The following is a 27,819-nucleotide window of genomic DNA, read 5'->3' as shown; positions in this document are numbered from 1 at the left end:
AAAACTAACACTGAGTTGACAGGAAAACGAAACCAAAACAAACGTCGCTATAGCAACGAATGTTGTCAGAATTAAAACGTGTCGAAAAACCGTAAATTGTATCCAATGACGCTTATACTACATAATATTTTTTTTTTTTAATAATGATTGCTACAATAATAATCACGATCTATAATACGAGTAAAGTTTACTCAATTAATGAAATTTACCTTTATTGTGTAAAGTTACGGTTTTTTCTATAACCATAGACAATACGAAAAACATGCTTCCGTTAAACTGCTTTACCGACACGGCTCAGAATTTTGTCACTAGATGGAGCTTCATTCAAAAATTCGCCAATCGGCCACCATTGTTGGAAGTGATTTTACAGCATTTTGTCGAAATTTGTATAATTTGTGATAGTTCTCGGCAAACTACAGAGTTAAGCTCGGTAAGACACATTAGTCAACATTCCATACACGTGTTTCAAATCTTAAATTGCCGCATAAGTGCTTAATTTCGAAATGTAAATGCGTTCAAAATGTCACGCGAAGTGAGCATCAGACCCTTGAACACCATTCCACACGCGAAATAAATCTGGTTTTCTTTGATACAAGTGTTGTTTACGCCCTTGGGACTGCGGTCGGTGTTTCGGGATAAAGATAGGCTGTGCGGTGGCGGTGAAAAATTAATGTGTTCGCATGGGAACGTTTCAGAAGGATCTGCACACGTCGTAAGGGAGAAGAGTTACGCGGGCGAAGGCTTGAAAATTGCCGGCATCATTATGGTGGACTGAGAGGGTGTTTGTTGTGGGACTCAGCTGGACTCGCGTCGAGAACCGCCATGTCCGGCTCGCAGCACAACCCCAATGGGCGGCAGTCGCAACTGGGCTCGAGCTGGAGCCCCCTGCAGGTGGTACTTTATATTCTTGTTTTGTTGTCCCAAAAGCATTCTTAACTTATGTGCCTAGTCTTGTTAGAATAATGTATTTTATAGGACATTGCCTGATTTAAAACAATGCTCTTTATTGTCTTATCAATGAGTTGATGAAGCTTATCTGACACTAATATAATTCAAGTAAAAAATCATTTGAAAATTCACATATTATGCAGCTTCTTAAATGGACGTATTTATGCAGAAGGGAACCAACCCACACATCTGTCAAAATTTAGTTATGTATGCAGAAGATGTTAAAAATGCACCTTATACCCCCTACAAAAAGACCAAAGTCGTAGAATAATTTTTACGTATAAAACCATTTCGTTAGCAAAGTTACCAACCCACATTTTCACTGTTTCATTAAATTTAAAAAGATCCAAGCTGTTTAGTACCTTACTTAATATACTTTATATTTATTTAAAAAGATCCAAAGCACATGGTTCTTCTATATAGTATTGTTTTATTTATTTCATAAGAGACCATGCGGGTTGGTTCCTTTTTGCAAAATAAAAACTGCAAAAATGTACACCGTCTAAAAGATCCAAGTCACATGGTTCCTTATTAAAATTCTTTTTTTAATATTGAGTAATTAACTAAGTTCATTGGATCTGGTTTGCATAATTAAAATTAGCTCAGTGTATGTGTTCACAAAGGTCCATATTCATACATATTCTTCATGGTTCTTTATTAAATGTATTATATTTTGAAAGATAAGGGAACCATGTGTCTTGAATCTTTTTTGTTTAAAAACTTTTATACTTACTATTTATTTTATCACACTCATATTAATAAAATAACTTATGAGGATGTTATGAATGTGAGTATGAAATGATATAGTTACAACATAAGACAGTGTCAAATCTGCGGCGCCTTTACTGTGGCAAATATTTACAACTAGCAACACTGTGCTTTATATCAAAATAAATGTTAAGCTTGTAGAAAAAGGTTTGAAAGTGCAATAATCTTACGGAGTTTGTGAAAAATCTATGTTAAAATGAAGAGACTTGGTGCGAGGTCACGGGCGATGGTTTTAAGTTGTTTAAATAAACATTCTGACGACAGAAACGGCAGCGTCCAGGGTAAGTTGACAGTGTATTTATGTTAGATGTCTAATTTAAGTTAAATCAAATATTTGTAACTTACTTCAATTTACGCACAAAGCCTTTAAAAAAAGACACATGTAATAAATGCGACTAGTTCCAAACCCAAATACAAAGTGCATCAAACGACAAAGAAGCCGAAATTGTTCAAAAGCGGAACGTACATCAGGATATGGCAACATTTTTACAAAATCAATTAAAACTGATATGAAACTTGCTAAAGATGACCCTTCTGTCGAAGCAAAAACGTTTGACCTCGAAAAGACGCTACCCTTACCGCGTATAACAAATATTGTTTTCTATAAGAGACAGCTTTGGGCATATAATCTAGGTATACACACTGGGAGCCGTGATGAAGCCCATTGTAATGTCTGGGTCGAAGGAGAAGCTGGTCGTGGAGCACAGGAGGTCGGCTCTTGTCTTATCAGACATATCAGGGAAAGACTTGACAGCAGCGTAACACGTCTTATTTTATGGAGCGATTCATGTGGCGGCCAAAATCGAAACATAAAGCTCGTTTTGATGCTAAAAGCAATCTTAAATATTCATCCAACGCTGGAATATATCAATTTACGATTTCTGGAATCAGGACATACATTCCTTCCAAATGATAGGGATTTCGCTAAAATAGAAAACGCTTTGAAACGCCAACAACGGATTTATACGCCGGGTGATGATATGGGCATAATGACCAACGCCATGAAAGTTCACCGCATGGAACAGCAAGATTCTTGTCTTCACTGATGCTGAAAAAAAATATAACCAAGAGAAAAAAAATTACAGATGGAACTAAAGTTTCATGGCTGACCACAAAAGAGATAGAGTTAAGAAAGCACGACATGTATAAAATTTTTATGAGGTCAAACTTTATTAAAGAATTCAAGGAAGTAGATATAAAAAAAATACTAGGGGAAGAGCTTTGTCATCTTTGACCATGCAGTTAATGCAGCCATTTTGGTCAACAGGAAAGCTCGTTCCCGACGCGAAATTAAAGGACCTGAAGAGCCTTCTTCACTTGATCCCACAGGTCCATCAAGACATTTACGTTAAATTAGTACCCGACGAAAACATCGAGGATGATCTGGAGGGCTTTTCTGGTGAACCAGACTTCGAGGAAGAGGATGAAAGCCCTCAAAATTATTACGAATATAACGCATTATGCTAAAGCCGTTTTTATTATGTATATTTTTTCTAGTATTTTTTCATTACAGCGTAATATCTGATGTTTGATTGATGTTGGTGATGTTTAAGTTAGGAAACAATATTATTATAAAAGTTTAGAGATTGTTTTTCTTTACAAATAAAGTAAATTTGCCCTGGTGTGCATTATTTTTGTATACCCTTTTAGAATACCTATAAATCAATAAGGAACCAACCCTCACTTAACCAATTTTGCTAAAAGGAACCATTGCCTTTTTAAGAGAAAACTACACTTAAAACCACATTTACATGGCTCGTTTAAGTAAAACAATATAAACCATGCCATACTGTGGCACTTGATAATCCAAATTTGTTAAAAAAGCTGTTCATATTTTTTGTATACAATTTAAGAAGAAAAAGTGCTTTATCTCAAAACTATCATTGTGTGGGTTGGTTCCCTTCTGCATAAATACGTCCAAATGTATATGGGATCTGAAATAAGTGTAATACATTACATGTTTTTACATCTAAATACATTAACAAAACTTGCTTAATATTACACTTGTTGATAAAATTGAATTGTATCTAATATTAGTTCCTGATGTTATCAGTGCACATGTGCATGTCAGCTGATCTACTCAATCGTGTGTCAACAGCCTAAGGTCATATTATGTCATTATTTTTATCTAAATTCCAAATTATAAACAAATCATTTTCATTGAGTACAGAACTGCGCTTGTATACATCCTAGCCTACTTTATCAATATATTTATTATTTGTATAACATTGTCAAAAGGGAAATCCCCCTGTTTTATTTAGTGCACAAACTGCATAAATTAATGAATCACTCTATTATCTTTATGCCCTTACTTTCAAGTTTATTAAATTAACTAGAAACCTGTCCAGGCTTTACACAGGTTACAAAAAACCTTAACAAATTATAGACCTAAACCTAATGAATAGAATCAGGTGTTGCTTTGCAAAATCCATACTAAATAAAACAAAAAAAAAATTGCGGGTGGTAAATAGATAAATCAATTAGTTCCGCCTATTACGCTTTAAGGAGCCTAAGAGAATTAATCGTGATAGACCAATTAAAGGCAGTATATTATGCCTTAGTTGATTCAAAACTAAGGTATAGTATAAAATTCTGGCGATACTACAAGCTACGGAGCTTTACTTCAAAAAGGAGCACTTAGAATAATAGTGCGGGAACCCCAGTGGGTCTCATGTACAGATTTTTTTTTAAACTAGAAATTCTTACTGTGCCAAATCTATATATACATTTTAATACCTTGTACAGATTTAGTCAAATCTCTGACAAGTGAAACAGAGGATGCATAGATTGGCAACAAGGACAAAGAACCTAAACCACCCTTTTACTCCTAAGATTAAATTAGCAGAATATTGTGCTGTTGAGCTCAAATCTATTTGTGACCCTGATACCTTTAAAACCAAGCTATGTGCGTTTTTACTTCAAAAATGTTTTTATACTATTGAAGAATTATTTTATCATGACATAGGGAATTAGATTTTTATTTTTTTATTTTTTTAATAGCATTTCAGAATAGGCATAACAGTTTGTGGTGCCCCCGAGAAAATGCTGCAACTTCCCTTTGCCTCCAGCTTTGTAATGAATAGCTTGGGAACTTCTATTTTACTATATACTTCTGATAGGGATTAGGCGGGTCCACACAGCGAGCATACGCGCGAGGCAATTTCCTCACGCACAAACCAGCCAGTGTAGACGTGGCTCGGCCGAGGCGGCGGGCTCAGGCGAGGAAAACGCGCGCGTCACGTTTACATTGGCCGGTTTGCGCGTGAGGAAATTGCCTCGCGCGTATGCTCGCTCTGTGTAGACCCGGCTATAGTTACAAAATCTTACTTGTTTGACCTTGAGAATGCCAATGACATTATGTACCATAAAAGTCAAATTGTACAATAGATATGGCAACCAGTTTCACAGTTTCAGTAATTACATTCAAATTACAGGGCTAATTGCGTCAAAATAAGTTTGTCTCTAATTATGTTTGCTCCACTAGTGTATAATTTAGTTTTGAAATGAGTAATTATCTATCACTACTTCAGTGCCTTTCAAAAGTTTCAACAGCGCTTTAATTTAGATTTGGAACACAATTCAAAACCACTGATGGCAGAGAGTTTTGGAATAAATAATAAAATAACTTATGGTCACAAGATTGGTAAGTGGCAACACAATAAAGCCTGTTATTTAAAGAACTGCTTTCGTTTCAGTTTATTGGTTCAACCTTCTGTCCCAATGTCCTTTTAAAAGGACAAACATAATCGAATTTGGACTCATGAATTAAAGAAAGTACCAAATTCAAAATTGCAAAAATTACTAGAATTTAGGTGGACTTACATAACTGATGGTCACATCAGGGTCAGAATGATTCTTAAATTAGGTAAGGACGCTAGCCCATTGCAGCATCTTCCATCCAAACTTGTATTAAGAACACTACCCTTCAGTTGCAGATGGCGAACCTGCTGGCGCGCGCGCCCCAGGCCCACATGGCGTCGGAGCGCGGCGTGACGTGGCACACGCCCACCCCCCCGCCGCACCTGTACCACGTGCCGCAGCCCTCGCCCCCTGATCCGCTGCAGGTGAGAACAGGCCCCTGTTTCATCCAGATGACTATTGTCACCTGACAGGGACATTCCGTACATTGGTGGTCAAACAAGTAAACAGGACAGGAAATTGATAGTGTGAAGTATGAATAGTCACAGTGATGAAAAAGGCCCCAGATAGACTACTCTTTATGTCATTTGCTTTGTAGTTTGTTATTGCGTTGTGTCACTGCTACGTCACTTTCGTTGACATATTCACCTTTGCTAAATGCTGCAAGCTTAAAAAATAATTAATATTTACAGATAAACCTCAGAGAAGGCAACTACGACAATTTACACCTTAAACCTAAATCCAATGGAATAATAATTAAATCTGCCCGATATAATTCAAAATTAAATAAATCAGTAAATTTACTGAAAGATTGATAGGAATTTAAATTATTTTAGCAACAGGGGTAGGGGTGGTTTCCCTGGTGCTAGGCCGGGAAAACGCTAGGTTGAAGAAGAAGAACAGGGGTAGTTACATTGGATTTGCTAATATGAATATTACACACTCAAAACGCTCCAATAAACAATACAGAGAATTCAATTATTTAAGCTCTAGTCAGATAGATAGATTCTAGTTCTTTGTGTGGGGCACATAACTTGTAAAACCAATGGGCTGGGGCGAAAACTTTTTGCAGTGTGATTAGTGGTGCCCATAGACACAGCATGAGAAGTTCCTAACAAGGTGGACCAGCAAATTCGATCCATTGGCGGGGCGGCGCACGACCGGCCGTTGTGGAGATGTTTGGAGGAGGCATTTGTCTCGTCTTTGTTTCTGACTTCTTTCGAATGCTTTAAGATAAACATTTTGTTTTACAACAATATAATTATATTCAATATGTCTTTTACATGACAATTTTTTTTTTTTAAATGGTATCCAGTCAATCAACTGGCTTCTTGTGTTTTGGGAATCAAATGTCTATATGGGACCCATTGCATTAAAGCAATACAGAATTGAGAAACAGTTATTAAAAACTTCTTGAAGAATGGATAAGAAGGAAATCGTTATTTTGACGGTGAAATATTGGGTTTATGTGTATCCACCATAAGGCCTTCAACATCTTGACATATGATTTATGCAGCTTTTGTATGTGAGGGACAACGTCTCTCGTGGCTATATAAGATATAAATCTGATCCCAAATCAGATATAGTTGTGCCGTTTCCAAAAACTTTCTCCTTAGTAGGTAAATGGAGAACGTTCTCGAGAACGGCACAACTATAAAACTACGAAGCTGATGGTCCCGGGTTCAAATCCTGATAAGGGCATTTATTCGTGTGATGAGCATGGATATTTGTTCCTGAGTCATGGGTATTTTCTATGTATTTAAGTATTTATAAATATTTATATATTATATATATCATTGTCTAAGTACCCTCAACACAAGCCTTATTGAGCTTACTGTGGGACTTAGTCAATTTGTGTAATAATGTCCTATAATATTTATTTTTATTTATTTTATTTATTTATAAAAAAAGATAATACCGATGTAATAATTTGCAAATGAAAAAGAGAAACTCATGCTCATACTATAATAGTACATTACGATACAAGTGCGAAAAATAGGAAATTCGAAACGAGTGGCGATAAATTAAAACACGACCGAAGAGAGTGTTTTAAATCGACACGAGTTGCGAATTACCTATTCGCACATGTATCGTACAACGTTTTACAGTACATATAGCCCTTTAAATGTTCGACACAGTAACGTAATATGCTACTTCTCGCACTAGTGCTATAAAGTAGCCCCATATGTACTGTAAAAATAGTTCTCACTTTATTTTATGACATTCAGGGAAAGCATTTTTTTTTTAATTCGTGTATTCGCAGGTCCACTGACTTTGCGAGTTATTTTTTGTTTATTTTGAATCTTTTATCTGAGCACAATGCTTATCCCTCAAAAGGCGCTCATGTTGCAGGCCATGAAGGGCGCGGGCAACTCGGTGTTCCGGCACACGGCGACGCCGCCGGAGCTGTACCGCCACACGCCCACGCCGCCCGACAAGCATCTCCTCAGGTATGGCTTTTTAATTCATAGTTTAGTCTCCAGTCGATGAGTCCGAGGAGAGGGAGAGGGACATACATTTTGTTGCAAATTTTATTCTTTTTGCCCCCTTTCTCATAATACAGTAGAATGCAGAGGAGACTAAACCCCTTCGGCCGCGTACGCAACCAGAGCTTCGTAACCAGATGCGATCGAAAACTATTTCTGCCTTGTACGAAACCGGTTGCGATCAAAAACTAATTCCGTCTTACTAGTTATCAGTTACGATCGAACACTTTTCTTTGTTGTACGAAACCTTTCGACCGTTGATAAAGTCAGCTAAGATTATATTTATACACCTTGCTATACAGTATAAGTACTGTACACGTTATATATCTAGTCAAAAATCAGAACACAAAAATTGTACCAGTTGATAATATTCAAATACTTTGTTGGCAAATACAATGTAACCTTGTTCCTTAAAAGACACTAGCTTAAGAGACGTGGAGCACTGACATTCAGGATAAGAAATTATCATGAGTATCATGACAAAATATTTGAAAAAAAAACCTATAGCTAGATGGCCCAGACATTGGTTTCGTATAAGAACGAGAAGTGTTCGATCGTAACTGGTTACGGGTAAGACGAAATTAGTTTTTGATCGCAACCGGTTTCGTACAAGGCAGAAATAGTTTTCGATCGCATCTGGTTACGAAGCTCTGGTTGCGTACGCGGCCGAAGGGGACTAAACGAGCTAAACGATACAATTGACAACATCTCAATTTTCTGACCCTATATTTTTATTGGTTCTCTACATTTTAATTGAAACGAGGAATACGCTAATAGTTTATTTTTTTCACTTGTATTTAATTTATTATCATTTTTTTAATGTGTACTCATTCAAAAATGGCATAACTCCAGTTCTACGCTAGAAGTACGGGCTAGAATACGGCTAGAAGCATGACTTAACTAATCTGACGTTGTCTGTCATTGTCAATGTTTTAAACGGGTCCATTGTAGTTTTTGAAAAAATAGATAAAATATCAGATTTCTACGACGATTTGGATAATATAACGGATACTGATAAATGAATACTATACCAGGCTTTCATATGGATACGACGGATCGACGGATAAACACTAACGAATGTAATGTAATTAAATGTTTGTACCGATATCTTCACTAAATCATTTTTGCTATTTTTGCAGTAGGTAAGGGACGAAACAGTATTTGGTATACTTTGGAGGAGTATATACCTCATCGATCCATACGGCTTTGTCAATTTTAAAAACGATTAGAAGATAGTAACTTCAATCAATCAATTTTTCGTGTTATGGCTCCATCAAGGTGTTGATGATTCTGCCAATGTCGAGGTTGGATAAGACACGGCTAGTATATGAATCTTAGTAACTTGATATGTAAATAAATTTCTCTTTGTTTTGAAATTCAATCAATACGTCATATTTAATTGACAATGTCAAATCCAATATTATGACAGCTAATTTTTTTTCGTGATGAATGGCAATGGCTTTTCACCTATTGTGCCGCAGAATTGGTAAAATCACAACATTTTTAAAATTCTTTTGTATTTTTTGTAATAAGCCATATTAAATTTATATTTATATATTGCAGTGTTCAGGAAGCAAAATACTTCCAAATCATATGTAAAATTTCAGGTTTTATAAAAATGAAATGTTGTCAATTTCCTAGATGCTTAGATATTTCAAAAGCAAATTGGCTGCATGGGCAATTCAATTTGCTTATAGCTCTCAAAATTCTTTACACTATATTTGACATTCAGCGTTAGAGAGAACATGCAATAAGGACCGAAGTAGCTTGAAATCTCCGACGTGTCTTATGCGTTGGTTTTTGTTATACACGGTGCACCATAGTTTTTGAGCAGAGGTGTGGCAGACCCTAATGCGATGTCCTTTAATTGTTTTGCTGCGTTTTGTAATTTGGCAAATTGCTTTTTTAATTCATGAATGGTGTAGGAAAACAGAAACTATTATTTTATTCTGCAGACATACTCCGTCGCCCGGCGACGTGAAAGCTGGCGCCGCGTTGCCTCCGGCCGACTTGTATGCACACCTGGGACCAGGCAGAGGTATGTATTTGAATTTTATCATTATTATCATTAAAATGTCGTTTTTAGTTAATACATTCTTATTTTGTTTGCTCAGTTGTTTTATTTACCATGCGGTAGGAAACTGATAGGTATGGATTGATTAACTTTGCTTGGTATAGTTTTTGTTTTTAAAGTTATGGTACAAAAAAGATACATTCAGTTTCGATAAGTTGTGTAACATGCAGTTTCGGAGCTTCGTTAGGAATCCAAACTTGTTACCGTTCGCGGCGCGGTTATCGTGATGTTACTCACGCTTCACGCTCTGTTAGTGCTTTAAAATGGAGACCTAGATTCTCCAAAAGTAGTGTCCGACTGAAACACGTTTCTTTGCCGAAACCGAGAGTTTGGTGGACTTGTTAAAATCAATGAAAAAATGACATAAATCGCTTTTATACACATTAAAACTGCATCGACTGTTCAGTGGCGCCTCATTAGGGGAATTGTGTTTTTCAATAAACGAATTAATTTCTGTATATATAAATCACTATATTGGCAAAGAGAAAACCAAATTAGTCAAATCTGGAAAGATCGTTGTTTAGCGATAATTCCGTCTGTTGTTACCTACATATTTATACCTTTCATACTTTGTGCCATTTTTTTGTAGTGTGCAATAAAGCATTTTATATATTAATATATATTGTTGTCTTGTTCTTCAACTTTTGGTCTTTGTCATACAGATTAGGTTCATAGTACGAAGTACCATTTCGTAAGTTTCGGCCCGGCCAAAAGGTTCGGTCGTTTTTTGGTCGAAATCGAAACTATGGTCAAAACATGATATTTTGGCAGAAATCGAATCTTTTAAATTTAATATCTCTATCTGTCTACTAAATAAAAAAAGTACTGTCTAAAACATATCGCCCGAAGGAATAAAAACATGCAAGTTAAACCGTAATATTAGTTTTCTCTGATATGCTCGGAAATGTTCACCTTATTGTAGCAAAAATAGTGCGGGAAGTTACTTCATTATGGTCAAACTCAAATTTAAAACATTCAAACCATTATTGTCGTGTTTTAGTGGACAGGAAGTTATTGCTGTATTGTTTTTTACTTTTTTAAAACATGTATCCACTAAGACAAACTCAAACAGTCAATTAATATAGCCGCGGGCAGCGTCTACACGACCCGGTCAGCATCATTTCACACTATAGGATAGAGTCGTATCGTGTAAAACCGTCATGTAAGATCGTGCAAATATTGTTTGATAAAATGTGATAAAATCAAAGACTGTATAACTTTTATATTTTTTTAAGGATCCCATGCGTGCACATACAGCTTATAGTGTACAATTATATTGAATGAATTGTATAATGCTGAATAAGTTGGGCCTTTAACTTTTTTTTTATTAATTAGAGAGGGAAATTGATTTTGACGTTTTTCATGTGAAGGTTTGATTTGATTTGAGTAAAATATGATTATTTTACCTTATTTACTCGCCTGTTTGGAGTAAAAGCACTATATATGCCCCGGCAAGAACAGCTTTCCCGGCCTCTGCAATATGTACTATTCATCTCTGTTAGGAAGTCGGATAACGGGCCGGGACGGGGAGTCTATGAGAGTTTCAAATTTTACAAAATGAGGGTTTGACACACAGAAACATTATTCAAAATTCAAAAATTTATTCTGCAAGTAGGCCTCAAGGGCTCTTTTACAAGTCAATACAACATTTATAGTAACATCATATAGTGACATGAAAAATACATAACAACATTTATAAATACAACAGCCAATACCTGGGTAAACATTACATTATAATAATCTTAAAATAAATAATTAATACAATACAATAGAGATGTATGGTCTCTATGGTTAAAACACATTAAATCTGGAGATGTAAAAGGTCCCCAATGTCAGAGTACTAATACTAATAAAATTTGGAGGTGTAAAGTCTCTCCAAGTGTCAAAATAAAATTTATACTAAATAAATAAACCGCGTCTGGACTGTTAAACTAGCAGTCTCATAAACTAATGCTACATTCTGTACATAACTAGTATGTACCAAGTCAAGTATATTATACAATATGACAGAGACGTATAGTCTCCACGGTTAATACATTAAGTTTGGAGATGTATAAGGTCCCCACGGTCTGAGAAAAATAATAATACACAATAATAAGATTTGGAGGTGTAAAGGTTCTCCAAATGTCAAAGAATAAAAAATAATAAAAAATTGTATGAAATACATATTTCACGTCAAGAGACTGTTAAGGTAACAATCTTAAAACTAGTTCTACAGAATACATAACTACTATGTATTTAATATGTCAATGTCATCATCAAAATAACTAAAACATAACAAACATTAATACATAAGGTTGAACAGCTAGAAACAACAGCGCCATATGCCTCTCCGGGACACTGCACGCAAAACTATTACAGCTTTTGAGACTGGATACTTGGCCATGATTCCGTGTCTCCCAAGTAGTCATCTATTTTATAGTATCCCTTTTTGAGAAGTGCATTTTTGACGTATTGCTTGAATGAAGTATAGGGCAGGTTCCATGCCTCTAAGGGTACTTTGTTATAAAATGTTACACAGTTTCCCATGAACGATTTTTTAACTTTCTGTAGACGAAACTTGGAGACTACTAACTTATGTTTATTTCGCGTATTATAACTATGGATATCGGACAGTTTATTCTTATACTATACTCTGTATCTTTAGGTATTTAAAAAAGAAGTAAACAAAATCTACCCTCAAATGCCTCCTTAAGCCAATTGAGGGTAGATGAAAACATTACACGATCAAATAATGTAGGTTAGGGTGTAGGTAAAGTCAGGTCGTTCAGTGAGCGGCCAGGAGTCGGCCAGGCGGTTTTGTATTTGGTTGGTTAACCAATAAATGTTATAACTACCCGAAAATTTACAAATTGTTTGTTTACTTTTATTTAAATACCTAAAGATACAGAGTATAGACTGTTTTTTTTATTATTATTTAAAAAAACGTTCGTAATTCCAGATAAAGTAATGGTCGGCGCGGAGCTGCTGCCGGGCGCGTACGGGCGCGGCGTGGACCTGTCGCTGGGCGCGCGCGCCAACGGCGCCGCGCTGTCCGTGCGCGACGCGCCCACCATCAACTCCCTCATCGCGCGCGCGCCGCGCCACCACCGCGTGGACGAGCTGCTGGAGCGCCTGGCGCCCGCGCCCGCGCCGCCCGCGCCCGCGCCCGTGTCGCCGCACAGCGTCATCGTCACCGCGCGCGCCGCCGCCACGCCCTCCCCGCCCTCCTCCAACGAGGACTCCGCCGACTCCGGCCACGCGGCCAAGCGCAAGAGGAAGCCCGAGCGCACCGTGCGCGTGCCCTCGCTGCCGCCGCCGCCGCCGGCCGTGTCGCCGCCGCCGGCCGTGTCGCCGCCCCGCCGGCCGGCGCTGAACGGCGCGTCGCCGCCGCGCAACGGACCGGCGCCGCCCGGCCCGCCCCCGCGCAGGAACACCCGCTCCGGCTCCGCCGAGACTATCGACGACATCGCGGCTATGATCGCCAGTACCGACCAAAAGGTGGGTACTCGCAAACTGATATATACCATTTTTTAATATTCCAAAATATAAACCTCAAATCGATAAAAACTTTCCGCAATCGCATCTATAAGAACTTTCCCATTTTAATGCCATACAAAAATACTCGTCACCATTTTTATACAACATTTCGTGTACATCTTTGTATCAAAAAACATACTGAGATAACCATCTCTCTCGTCCATTTGCTCTTAACTTACACTTTTCTCAAATTATTTAAACAATTATAAAATGAAAAGGAAAAATAACTTCGAAACCTTAAGCTAATAAACAATCAATTGGCAGGTGGAGGAGCCTGCGCCAAAAGAACCGGAAAAGCCTATCGAACCTGTTACCATCGACAAGCTGAAAAGCGTGCTCGCGAGCGATACGGAACACAAGCCGGATGAAGCTCCCAACTCACCGCCGAAAGTTCAGCAGGTTAGTATCACTTATATATATTATGTGAATACAAGTCATTTCGGTTTCCTTTTCGACAGAGTAAATTTGTAGAGTACATAACCCTATAATATAGGGCCTATATCCTTTCCAAACTTTTTTCATTTTTATAACAATAATATTAGGATAGGGATCATCTATAAAAACCATATATTGAAAGACTCCTACACTTTTGTGATGAATTAAAACCACAGAACTAGTAATAAGGTTAGAACGGCAATGCGAGCAAGGTAAGTGTTGCCGCGGGTTTGTGCAAACACTCGCAGGTTACTCGCCCGCGCTGAGCGCTCGCCGCAGTCGGTCGCGGAGTATGAGTTGTGCATGTACGTCCGCTAAATAAACCGAAAACGAAGTAAACATGCCTTCTTGTGTCATAATAAGCCAGACATCAAATTTGTCTAAATGAGGCGTATCTTTCACTGATCAGGATTTATTTATGTAATTATAACAAAAAACTATAACCGACGTGATGTGTGGAATGTACACTTTGTGTTATAGTTATCTTTTATTAATTGACTTAATAATATTACGCATAAGAAACACTACGTTGCGTTCAAAAACCCGCATTGCTGACGTAGGCGAGAAAATCGCTATGTAAAAATGGGACTGGGCCGGTCACGTCTACCGCATGCATCCGGAGAGGTGGGCTAGCATAGCTACCAAGTGGATGCCGGTAGAGGGACGTGGACGGGCAGGCCCAGGTGGAGATGGCGGAATGACCTGGACAGCTTCCTGAACAACTGGCCGGAGGAAACGCCAAATCGGGAATCGAGGAAATCAAGGGGAGAGGCCTTTGCCCAGCAGTGGGACACTCAAACAGGCTATTGAAAAAAATACAAATAAAATCTAGTAATGTTATTTGATGATTTACAAAACAAACTATACACGACTAATACTGGTTCATTACTATTTATTTATTTATTTCAAGAGAAAACTTGTGGTAGGTATACATATTTTTTCGCCAAACTGTGGACAGTTTGTTGGCGAATAGTGTGCTCCAAAATAAAGCTAACAATGTTGTGTCATACCTACTTATCATTATACAAACTTATTTTAGTAGGCGAGTACTGTATTAAATGATTAATTTACAATGCTTACTTGTAGGTATCAAAACTTACACAACTATTTAGTTATCTATATATCTAAGAAATATAAGTACTATGTATCGATAATATTATCTAAGAGTATTGTTTTTAATCTTTCATTAAAAACTACACTAAACTAAATTATCTGAAGTAAAATATTTATATATTTTTTATCGATAACAATATCGACTTAGTCAATCTCAATAAACTTTTTAGTAAACGTCCATCTGCAGAGCAAACACGCACTCGATTTTACATCGGTGTAGGTGAGCCAGAAACTAATCATCTAATCATAGCGCACCGTAGCGAGAGAGTAATATTTTGAAATATTAGCAGGTGGAAGAGGCCCCCGTGGATCCCGTTCCTGCGGCCGCGCCGGCGCCGGCGCCCTTGCCCTCGCCGCCGTCGGGGCAGGCGGCGGCCGCGGCGCCCCGCCGGCGCGCCGCGCGCACGTCGCCCTCGGCCTCCGCCAACGTGCCCGTGGAGTCGCCCTCGGAAGCCAAGCCCGCCGACCCGCTCGAGCCCGCGCACCCCGCCCACCCCGCCCAGCCCGCCGACCCGGCTCAGCCCGCCGAACCCAGCGCGGCAAGCTTTGTCGAGGTCGAGAATCAGCTGGAGAAGATGTTCGCGGGGATCGAGGAGGCTCCTGTTAATCAAGAAGGTATGTTATGTGCTATATTCATAGATAGTGATGAAGTAAGTGGAGCCAAATTGGAACCGACTGAAGTGTCCACGAAGCCTAGTCAGCTGGGCCAGTAGAACCGGCGCAACGCGCTCCCCGCCCGCAGAACATAGTACTGCTAGCTTTGTCCAGGCCGAAAATCTGGTGGAGATGTTCGCCGGGATGAGGGAGGCTCCGATTAATCAGGATGGTTTATTATCCCTTTGATCACATTTAATGTTATTATGTCTGGGTTATATTATGTAATTTAGTTAGTAACAAATAATAAAGTGAAACCAACTTAGAACTGTCTGGAATCCGCTCGTATTAAAATCAATCATCAAACAACTAAATAGGTTCCTGGTTGGTCTTTTGTTATATGCAGTTATGGTACCTAAGGCACCAAATGTGAAATCTAAAATCAGAAAAAAAGCTATTTACTCTGTTTCTGTAGCAGACAGAGCAATACAATGTTCTATTATATTATACATTACTGTGACGCAAAAGCTGAGCAAACCAATCCTGCCCAGCCAATATAGTCAAACCTAACTGCGCTTTATAAAAGTAAAGACGCAGTTACAAAATTTGTTAGTTAAAATTAACCTTCAAATGCACTTTTAAGCGAAACAGTCACTTCACCGGCTAACTTTCAATTTCAGGCGACCAACCAGTAGAAAAAGAGAAACCTCAAACCACAAAAGCGCGTAAGCGGCGAAAATCCGCGCCCACCAAGGGCGAGAGGAAAGCCTTGCGCCGCGCCTCCCGCGCCGACACGGGCGACAAGAAGAAGAAGGCGCCGGCGCGGCGGACCAAGGACAAGGACGCCTACGACTCCGGCAGCAACGCCAGCTCCGGCCGCTCCAGGGGGCCCTACGTGCAGGTACAGTTACATTCCATTTTCATTATGCCGCCAACCCTTTGCGTATTAAGCGGACAACCCTTAAAACCCTCAACGTATAGTCGTTAGATTTGTAGCTGGCCCCCGACGGCTTATCCTTTGTCTAACGTCAACTATAACCGCGCGTGCCACTACCTGCAAAAAAAGGATCGTATAATTCTAATTGGCACCTGAGCGCGGGCTAGTCCAACGCTCAATAAACCAGTGTAGGTGTGGTCTCCGATAACGCGCCTTTGTTACGCATATAGAGGACACATTTTAGACTGGAACGGTAGCGTTCCACTCGCCGGCACTCAGTAACCGTATAGGGACCACACAAAAATCGCAAATTATTTTTCCATTTGTTTATTTTGAATCTTATTTCAATTACCATAGGAGTTGTAATTAAATAACCGGTTAAAGTGATCGGCCCATTTTTTTTGCAGGTAGTAGCACGCTCCGTTTTAGTTAACAATAGACAAAGGATAAGCCGTTGGGGGCCAGCTACAAATCTAACGACTATACCAAATTTGTATTTTTGTGGCAGTTATAATATAAGCCTTTTCGATAATCGGCCATGTACTAGAATTTTTTTCTAATAAACTGTGTCACTATCGTCTCTTATATATTTCTTATATATGGTACTAAATAACGAAAAAAAAAAGGTGACTTAATCTTATATAAGGATGGTATTCCACCGGTCCAATTTCTTGGTTCAATGTGTTTTTGCATCTCTCATTTTGCTTAATGAGAGTGAAACGCAATGAACATTGGACAAAAAAATTGGACAGGTGGAATACCATTGTAAGTGACAAAAAGTGATCAAGGCCTTCGGTGTCCAAGGCCGGGTTCAACTAACGTTTTTAGCTGTTACGGCTAAGTTTCAATTATTTCTTACCATCTGTGCTAATCGTAAGCATAACCTCGCGAGTTTTACGGATGGGAACTCGGTAGAGTTGGTAAACTGATCCAAAACTCGAATCCAAAAACTTGAAGGTCGTTATTTGAGTTGCAAATTGAAAACCTTGGGAGTTGTCGAGTAAGTAATGTTGATATCTCGTACGGTGGTTGTTGCAGATCCGCGGGCCGCGCGACTCGCCGCTGTCGGTGGCGGTGATCAACGCGGCCACGGGCGACGACGAGGAGCCGGCGCGGCGCAAGGACGACTTCCGCAACGGGCTGCGCACGCGCGGCCTGCACTGCAGCACGCTCGGCTTGCGGTACGTACACGTTCCGTGCCTGCTGTGGTATACCGGCTCTCCGGGTACACGGTCGAGGCAGGCGGCACACACTCATCCTCGGCCTGTCTCGGGGTCTCTTGGCGAGTGTGTACAGCCGCCCAGCATTTCCGATTTCAAATTCAAACAATTATTGAACGCGTCAATCACCGCACCGACCGCAAGAGCCCGATCCTGATTTTGATATCTTGCTCTGAAACTTTTTATGGATTTGATCTGTCAACTAGCTGTCAAGAGTGACATTTCTGGTCCAAAAATTTTAGAACAAAAAATTAAAATAAAAAAAGGCTCAAAGGAGTAAATTTAGCATTAATTCCAATATCTGGAAGACATAAAAAAACTCAACAAAGCGCGTTTTCCCAGAGATAAGACTTAGCCGAATCGATTTTTCGCCCCCGTAAACGTTAGAGCAGTTTCCGAGATCCCCGAAATACATAAATATAATAGAATTGCTCGTTTAATTAATTTCAATGTACGCCGTAATCAGGATGCACCGTCAACTAAACTGATTAAAAGCTGGGTAGAAAATGTGATATTCAAAAACTGAAGTTCCTAATATCCTCTTTATATAAAAATAAATATATTTTTTAAATCAAACTTTGAAATTGCTACGGGACTGCTTGTATTTTGTAGGTTGTTATTTGCGTAAGTAATCGCCCGATGCGCGACTGCGGCCTTGTCGAAAATGAGCCACATTGTCTGATAGTTGGCATATGTTAAATAGTATGAAATCTTTGTTTCATGGAAGCTTACATTCTTCCCACAACATGCGTTATCCTCATTTGCATTTCGCACACAGATACCAAACAATTTGCTTTCTATACCCCTTTGTATCTTGTTACAGTGGTATCTAAAATGAAAGCCATAAATAATCTTATGATATTGTTACTGTAGCGAGGTACAAAGTGGTCTAAATTCTCTCGCATTTAGGAAACATAACTGATAGGAATTTTCAAGCCGTCCAAAAGGCATAGATCGCAAGCGACTCTGACCAGCAGTCGGGAGATTAATGAATCCATAGACAATATTGACATCCATTTAAAATTTTAAATGACGCCGTTCTGATTGTCATGTTTGTACAGGTACGACGCGACGACGCCAGACGCGACGTGGTTGTGCGTGTTCTGCGAGCGCGGCCCGCACGCGGCCGGCCTCGGGGACCTGTTCGGGCCCTACCCCCTCGACACCGACTGCGACGAGTACAGGTATGTAGTCGGTCAGGTACCACGCGACGTGGTTGTGCGTGTTCTGCGAGCGCGGGCCGCACGCGGCCGGCCTCGGGGACCTGTTCGGGCCCTACCCCCTCGACACCGACTGCGACGAGTACAGGTATGTAGTCGGTCAGGTACCACGCGACGTGGTTGTGCGTGTTCTGCGAGCGCGGGCCGCACGCGGCCGGCCTCGGGGACCTGTTCGGGCCCTACCCCCTCGACACCGACTGCGACGAGTACAGGTATGTAGTCGGTCAGGTACCACGCGACGTGGTTGTGCGTGTTCTGCGAGCGCGGGCCGCACGCGGCCGGCCTCGGGGACCTGTTCGGGCCCTACCCCCTCGACACCGACTGCGACGAGTACAGGTATGTAGTCGGTCAGGTACCACGCGACGTGGTTGTGCGTGTTCTGCGAGCGCGGGCCGCACGCGGCCGGCCTCGGGGACCTGTTCGGGCCCTACCCCCTCGACACCGACTGCGACGAGTACAGGTATGTAGTCGGTCAGGTACCACGCGACGTGGTTGTGCGTGTTCTGCGAGCGCGGGCCGCACGCGGCCGGCCTCGGGGACCTGTTCGGGCCCCTACCCCCTCGACACCGACTGCGACGAGTACAGGTATGTAGTCGGTCAGGTACCACGCGACGTGGTTGTGCGTGTTCTGCGAGCGCGGGCCGCACGCGGCCGGCCTCGGGGACCTGTTCGGGCCCTACCCCCTCGACACCGACTGCGACGAGTACAGGTATGTAGTCGGTCAGGTACCACGCGACGCCAAGATGTGAATAATGTATATGTATGGGTACAATTGTGTACTCATTTTTATAAAAACTTTTCGTGGGAAAAACCGGGACACAAAAATCTAATAAGATTATGAGTATGAGTTATATACTTATGTAGTAATGGCAAAATGTTTTCAAAATATTTATAAGGCTGACTTATTTCAGAGCATTGGACGAAGCGACACGAAGAAAATATGAAGCGGCCGGCTCTGCCTGGCTACACGAGGCTTGCGCAGTATGGGCGCCTGGACTATTGGCCGCCGGGGCCCGACTATGGGGACTCGCGAGTAAGTATTATACTTATCAGATATACTTTGGCAAGCCAATTGTTTTTAGTAGAAAATGGCGGCAAATGTGTAAGCCAAATAACACTAGACCCTACTCAGTGTTGTGTTCCTGTCGGTGAGTAAGGTTGCCAGAGCTCAACGAGGGGGGGGGGGGGGGGGGGGGGGGGCGGGCGTAGGGTCGGCAACGCGCATGTAACTCCTCTGGAGTTGCAGGCGTACGTAGGCTACGGATACTGCTTAGCATCAGGCGGGCCGTATGCTTGCTTACCACCGACGTAGTATTAAAAAAAAAGCGCGAAAAGTTGACGTCATTTTTTTTACTCGACAATATTGGTTTGCACGGACTATTGTAGTTAGTTTAGGATAGCTATCCTTCAGAAAGGCGAAAGATAAAATCGTCTATAACGTTTTACTTGGAAGCCGAGAGAATAAAGAAGAGCGGGGATCACTTCCGAGCGTTAGAGAACTCAGCTCCCGCTTTACACTCGAAGTAACTGTTTAATTTGAAAATGTGATGCGTGCGATGTGTAATGATTGGTTGCCGTACTGTCCAGGCGCGGTGTGGTCGTGCCGCGGCGCGCGCTGCGCGGCGTGCGGCGGCGGCGGCGCCGGCCTGGCGTGCCGCGCCCGCGCCTGCCGCGCGCGCGCGCACGTGCCCTGCGCCGCCGCCGCCGGCTGGGCGCTCGACCTCGACCTCTTCGCCGCCGCCTGCCCCCGCCACGTCGGGGCCAGCTAAGACCGCCGCCCCGGCCTCACAGTGCGGGACTAGTGATATATCGTGCGGAGTGACCTTCAACTATTTGACAGATACGACTGCGTAGTGCGGCATGAAGTTTAAGGTGCGGCGCGTTAGCCCTGCGAGTGGCCCGGTGGCGTACCTGTAGAGTGGCGAAGCGAGCGACGTACCGCGGGCCCGATTCGATCGGTGCCCCGGAAAGCCGGGATCGCGAACTCTCATTCGATAAATTAAAACCGTAATGTGTTGCAGCAGGAGTGGAAAAAATACAATCTGAATAAAGTTTGTCATAAAAAAATTAGGTTTCTATGAACTTTAGTAAATATTATTATAAATATTATATTCATTCCTACTTCTACTAAGTCCTATTAAAATAAAATCAAAACAAAACCATGAATGTGAAAATTCTGTAAAAAAAAAATAACTTAACGCGGCGGGCCCGCTTCGATATTGGAAACCGCTCCGTTTCAAATATTAAATTATTTCACTATGACGCGCCGCACCTCATTCGACATCTCTCAAACTCAATATTTATAGGTACCAGCTCGAACATGGTACCACCCATTGAGTGCACTTAACTTGCGTACCTACTTTCGGTAGACATTTTACTGAATGTGTTATACTCTGAACATGTTTAGTTAAAAAGTGTGCTTAAGTGACGAATACGCTTGCGCGCAACTCTTGTGATATGATTTTATTGCAACATATGATTGCCCTTTTGATGTATTTATGTCTTAGACTTTTATTTTTGCGCCCTTTTTTATTTTAATTAAGGTTTTTGTAAATTTGGAAAGTACTCGTATCTGATGATGGAATCTCTGTTACCTATGATTTGACGTTGTCAATATTTATTAGAGGGATGGTTCCGATATAAGCTTTGCACCGTTTAAGGTGTGTTCTGGTGTGTAAGTACATCTAGATACAATGGTAATAAATGTAAGCAAAATGTAATGCCAGTATTGAGTGTGCTTTGTGAGAAGTTATGTGTATTGCAGTAGTATCTTAAAAAGACATTATTATGAATATTGCTACATTGTAAAAGCTTGATAACAAAATCAGATAAGATATTAAACAATGTGTAATTTGACATTCTATTTAATGTATTTTTCAAATAACTACTGCAATGTATAATGATAGAGTTATTGAGCCACAGTAGAAACATCATAAGCAGTAACCTACCTTCAAACAAAACTTTACCTTCCTGATTATACCTTGTATGGAGTATATTGTTTTTGCTGTTGTCTGCTGTGGTTACGCTATCTAAGTCTACTGCCGTTTGATCCGTAAGCAATACAAGAATTTTTTTTTTCAACAATGTTTTATGAGCCAGTGGCTGGTGGTTGATGCTAAGCGAGGAGCTTCTACGACTGTCATATCATACAAGATTATTGAACATCCTGTAAAAAACCTGAACAAATGCCATATAAGTAGCAGTACTAGTGCAGTCACTATGTAAGTCCATAAACACTAACTAATATGATAAAATGATCTGGGAATAAAATATTATGGACCGGGCATCAAAACATGTGCACTACAATCATTACTACTTTAGTTCTTCAAGGCAGCTATAGTTCATTATGATAATACTTTGTTAAAAGCTGGTCGGTTATATTCCCTTTCTTCTTTTCAATCTTATATTCTCAATTCAATGATTTTCATTCTCTAACTATAGATGTAGCCTCTAACAAGCATCTCACATACTCCTCCTCGCTTCGCTCGTCGCCACATTTCCCCATTCCCATTGACGTTTGTTACGATTAAATGTATAGACAATTTGTAGATAATGTTAACATAATATATTATCCAATTTTCGAAATCCGGAAAAAATATGTACAGAATATTTTACATATACATTAAAATTTAACAGTGAATAGATGTAATTTTTTTAGTAATCGGAATTTTAGAATTATGTAAATATGCATGGTTGTCCCTTTGGGATGACTAGGACTGTAAATATAGTTGTAATGTGAATAGCAGTTATCATGAGGACATCGGGTCACCTATCGAAGGCATATTTAGCAAATGGAACAGTATTGCAGACAGCTATGAGGTTTACATTATTTGTGGCTTTCAACCGCGGCCTTGAGTATGGTGGAGGTATAACGACCATAATATAATTATCTTATCAATATACTTAAAGCTGATGTGACATCCGCGCCCGAAAGGAACTATTGTGTCGAAAATACTATTAAAAAATTGTACCCTATTGTACTGTCATCAAGTCAACATAACACGTATTTTAACTTAAAAATAATAATTTAATGGTACAAAGTCATTGTAATAACTATCCAAAGTGTGTAAAATATTTAGCACAATGAGCTGATTTATATTATATAGAAATCATTGCCAATACTTCATTATGATGATCGTTTAAATATTATTACAATCTTTATGTAGATTATTTTCAAGTGGCTCTTCCGAACTATTAAAATGTTTCAAATATGTAAACCTCATCTAATACCTTTCAACAAGGCGGTTGGAGAACCGGCAGGTATTCTTGCTCATGATATTTTACGGTGTGATTATAAATTAGACATAAATCTATTGCACTATTTAAGTTATAAATACTGATGTATCTAAAAAAAAAAACTAAAAAGTAATTTTTACTACAACTTTGTAATTAGGATATTGTTGTTAGACATATTTGGGTAGGTAATACACATGCATCGAATATTCATCTATCTACACCGTGAAATATTGTGGTGGGCAAATAGTTGTCGTGTTCTATCCTTGTTGGTTAGGCCAATAAAACGTTCGCATAGACGTGGAACAAGGCAGTGATATTATATAACTTATAATAAATGCGTTACATTCGTGTAATGTTATATTTTATGTACACCATACAACTTTTCAGTTGCCATTTTAGTATCAAAACTAGTCTAACGTTAGTGTCTTGTGATTTTAAAAATTATTAAAAAAATCTGGGGTCTATTAAAAATACAATTATCTTTTTAGCTTCATATAGGTATGTCGATCATATATTGTTGAGGATAAATGAAATACACAATTATGTGTAGTGATTATACTTAATGGTTCTTTGTACCAAGAATTTTACGCTTAAAATGTAACTGAAATACCTGAAATTGTTTACGCTGTTTGGTTTTGAATGTGATTTTTTGAAACCTGGTGTTATGTCAAACAAAAATAATGAACTAAATCTCTTTGGCAATAAAGTACCTGCCTACTATATTTACTATGTTCAATTTAAAAATATTGATGCAGGTACCGAACAATGTGATTATAATGAAAATGTGAACAAACGTAAGTCTAAGTAAAAGTAACTTAGAATATAAATCATGTTGTATTTTAATCAAAAACACAGCATTCAAGGAATCAAAAACATTGGGATTTAGAAATTAATATAATACGAGATTTGTTCCAATCATAATTTTTCGATTAATTTATATTTAAAACAAAAGACGAAAAGTAATCGTGAATCATTCCCAGTATATTATGAACTTTAATTTATTCCTTTTGACTAAATCAAAACGTGGGCATTGTATAGATTATATATTTTTAATATGTACCTAAAGTAATTGCTTGGCAGCATAACTATTATGCGCCAGAAATTGGCAAGACAATTTCATCAAAATCAAACGCGTAATCAAATTGGAAGGCATTTTCGTATAAGAGGGTACGAGCTATCATAGCGTGCGCGCGCGCTTCATAAATTAATCATGTACTTTAATTCCAAGGATAGGACATAGACTGTATTTAGTAAAAAATATTAAGGTACAAATTTACGGTAGGGAAAACTGGCCAGTTAGAATTTTTAAAATTTACGAAGCAATGTACGGATAGCTACCCAAAGCCTTGGTTTTTTGTAAATGGTGTAAGATTTTTTTTCACTTACGGCAAATGATTACTTTATTAAGTATGTAATTGTTATAAATTATATTTATCATGACATTATAAGCAAATTGAAATACAACATGTTTAAAATGAACCTTTGTTTTATTACGGCATGACTCAAACTAAGAGTAGAGATCTGAGAATAACATATCTTCTATAAAAAAAGAAGAGAAGTATTAATATATTTACTATATTTAGAATAGAAAGTCATTACATTAATTTATTCACCTACTATAGAAGGTATAACAAAAACCATCCGATCCGTTTAAGGGCATATTCGGTATCGTGTTCTGTACCCCTAGTGTAAATAAATTCGATTTCTAAACGTGACGTACGCGTTTGCGTTTAATCTCATTTTGTATTGGATTTAGAAAGAGCGCGCCAAGCGGGACGTTTTGGTAACTCAAAATCCTATACAAAATGAGACTTAACGCAAACGCGTTCGTCACGTTATGATGTCCATTAAATTTACACTAGGGGTACAGATTACGAAAATGTAGACTGCATCCCCTTAAACGGATTTCACTATTTTCGTTACACCCTATTAGTAACTGACTCGTGGGTGGTATTGATTGAAATCAATACAATAATTTGAAGGATCGATCCTTTTACACGGGCTCCAGCAGCGGGGTGCAAGCGGGTGCACTTGCACCCCCCTGGCAGGAAAGAAAACCATTAATAGAGTTGGACTAATAATAAGTCTGCAATGATTTTGATAGTATGGGGGGTCCAGGCAGGAGGAGTCCAGTGTAAACAGCGGTATAGTCAGTTAAATAATGAACATTTATTGAAATGTATCGTCGTCTTATATACTATTCCTAAACCTACGAAAAAATAGAAAGATAGGTATCTTAGAACTACAGAATCTAATCTACCCTTTGACGTAAATCGCACCTCTCTAGAGTGCGATGGCATATCTTCTATCCCGCTCACAATCGCCGGTTGCATGAAGTGGGTAGTAGAAAATACAGCAATTCAGGACTACCGCAGAGAATGTCGCTTGCGAGAGTAGCACGCCCTGTCTTCCATCTCGCTCCAACCGCTGCATAAATACGTGCGCGCCGCCTGCGCGCGCCTCAGTTGCGTCCGGCCGTCGATGCGAGCGCATGTCCCATAGCACTCCCTCTCAAGCGAAGCGAATACGTTTCGTGACTCTGCCCGATCTCGTCACATACGTCTGAGTGTTTGGGCTAGATGCAGGAGTCTGGCTGTCGCTTGTGACGTCTTCATTGTAGATGTAGGCTGGCTTCAGACGCTCTATAGTGACGACAGTAGTTCGTTGTGGCATTTGTATCTTGAAATACTTGTCGTAGCGTTTGAGGACTTCGAACGGGCCATCATATGGTGGTGTGAGCGGGGGTCGCACGGTGTCATTACGCACGAATACGTGAGTGCACGACGCAAGGTCCTTATGCACGAAAGGTCTCCATTGCGTGGCGTGCGTCCGGGTTACAGGAACAAGTGATGACATTATCTCTGACAAACGTCGTACAAACTCTGCATCTTCAATCGTCGACTTCGTAGGTACGAAGAAATCAGCTGGCATGCGTAGTGGGGATCCATACGTCATCAATGCAGGACTTAGGTTGTTATCGCTGCGTAATGCGGCTCGTAATCCAAATAAAACTGTAGGCAGCTCTTCGGACCATCTTGAACTTTCGCCCCTTGCCATAAGAGCGGCTTTCAAAGTGCGGTGTAGCCTCTCCACTTGAGAATTCGCCTGAGGGTGGTAGGCAGTGGTACGTATTCTTGTGGTCCCAAGCTTCTTCAGGAGAGCGTTGAAAAGGTTTGACTCGAAGGTACGACCTTGATCTGACGTGATGCGTAGCGGGCATCCAAATCTCGTAATCCAGTGCTCGTACAGGACTTTAGCGACAACTTCAGCTGTTATGTCGCGTACTGGTATTGCCTCGGGCCACTTCGTGCAGCGGTCGATCATTGTGACGCAATATCGATAATCATTTGATATTCTTAGGGGTCCCACGATATCGATATGCAGATGCTCGAAACGCTGAGATGGCGGGAACTCTCCGATAGGTGGAATCACGTGACGATGTATTTTAGCTCGTTGACATCCAATGCATGCTCGAGTCCAAAGTGCGACGTCTCTGTTCATTGCTGGCCAAAAGAACTTAGATGCCATAAGTCTCCTCGTTGCGCGTACACCTGAGTGGCTCATATCGTGTTGCGCTTTGTAGGCCGCATAACGATAAGCGATAGGTAGGTACGGTCGCGGTGTGCCAGTTGAGAGCTCACACGTGATTGGTCGATTGATGGCTGGTAGTGTGACTTCAGTGAACTTCAGATTTTCTTGAGTTTTCAATTTTGTTAGTTCTTCATCGGTGCGCTGGTCGGTGGCTAATTTGTCGAAATCTATTGCGGACGGACATTGTATTTCTTCGATTCTTGATAAGGCGTCAGCGATGTTGTTTTTGTCGCCTGGGATATACTGGATGCTCGAACAAAATTGGCTAATGAAGTGCAGTTGGCGCTCGCATCTCGGAGTGTCGCTGCTGCTCGGTGCTCGCGTAAGTGCGTGCGTAAGTGGTCTGTGGTCCGTGTAGACGATGACGTCATTGCCTTCTATAAGTCGTCTGAAGTGCTTTACAGCCATGTAAATCGCTAGGAGTTCGCGATCATACACACTGTAGCGGCGTTGCGTCGGACTCAGTGCCTTCGAGAAAAATGCCAGCGGTTTCCAAACATTATCAACTTTCTGTTGGACCAATCCTCCTACGCTGTGGTCTGATGCATCACTCATGATACATAGAGGAGCGCCGTGAACTGGATACGATAGCGTAGTTGCTTCCAATATGCTTTGGCGGCATTTCTTGAAAGCTTCATCTGACTCGGTGTTCCATTCGATAGGAGTCTTGTCATTTTTCTTGGAATTGTGCAGATACTTGTTGAGTTGAGACTGAAGTTCCGCTTGATGTGGTAGGCAGTCACGGTAAAAATTTAACATGCCTAGAAATCTTCTCAACTCACAGACTGTCTTCGGCTTTGGGTAATTCGATATTGCTTCGATCCGCTCTTGAGTGGGACTGATGCCGTCGGGTGATACTTCATAGCCAAGGAAGTTGATTTTTCTTCGTCCGAACTCGCATTTATCGACATTGAGAGTTACGCCGTATTTATCTAGGCGTTCCAGGACTTGTCGAAGCAGTGTTTTGTGTTCTTCTTCATTTTCAGAGGACAGGAGAAGATCATCGACGTAACAGAAACAGCCATCTATGCCTCGTAGA

The 27,819-nt window shown here is 40.3% G+C and overlaps 1 protein-coding gene across 1 annotated transcript; it reads left to right on the top strand.

The window, feature by feature from the left end:
- The first annotated feature begins 20 nt into the window (after positions 1-20).
- LOC133521759 (uncharacterized protein CG5098-like) lies at positions 21-24,668 on the top strand. The gene is made up of 15 exons (XM_061856828.1): positions 21-430; positions 696-894; positions 5,646-5,780; positions 7,708-7,805; positions 9,797-9,879; positions 12,857-13,395; positions 13,699-13,833; positions 15,270-15,597; positions 16,257-16,477; positions 17,552-17,694; positions 18,795-19,169; positions 19,306-19,413; positions 19,555-19,662; positions 19,865-19,986; positions 20,541-24,668. The coding sequence occupies exons 2-15, from the start codon at positions 823-825 to the stop codon at positions 20,720-20,722; spliced, it is 2,649 nt and encodes an 882-aa protein (XP_061712812.1). The 5' UTR covers positions 21-430; positions 696-822; the 3' UTR covers positions 20,723-24,668.
- Positions 24,669-27,819: the final 3,151 nt, after the last annotated feature.

The sequence above is a fragment of the Cydia pomonella genome, chromosome 10 (assembly GCF_033807575.1).
Source record: "Cydia pomonella isolate Wapato2018A chromosome 10, ilCydPomo1, whole genome shotgun sequence".
Classification (NCBI taxonomy): domain Eukaryota; kingdom Metazoa; phylum Arthropoda; class Insecta; order Lepidoptera; family Tortricidae; genus Cydia; species Cydia pomonella.
The sequence above is the reverse complement of the archived record's forward strand: the minus strand, read 5'-3'. Positions and strand labels throughout refer to the sequence as shown.

What these genes read in the sequence shown, in the direction of transcription:
- LOC133521759 (XM_061856828.1), top strand. Translation starts at nt 823, where the DNA reads ATGTCCGGCTCGCAGCACAACCCCAATGGGCGGCAGTCGCAACTGGGC. An exon ending in ACTGCGACGAGTACAGGTAT is followed by an intron (nt 19,170 to 19,305) that starts GTAGTCGGTCAG and finishes GTAGTCGGTCAG; the next exon opens with GTACCACGCGACGTGGTTGT. An exon ending in ACCGACTGCGACGAGTACAG is followed by an intron (nt 19,663 to 19,864) that starts GTATGTAGTCGG and finishes GACTTATTTCAG; the next exon opens with AGCATTGGACGAAGCGACAC.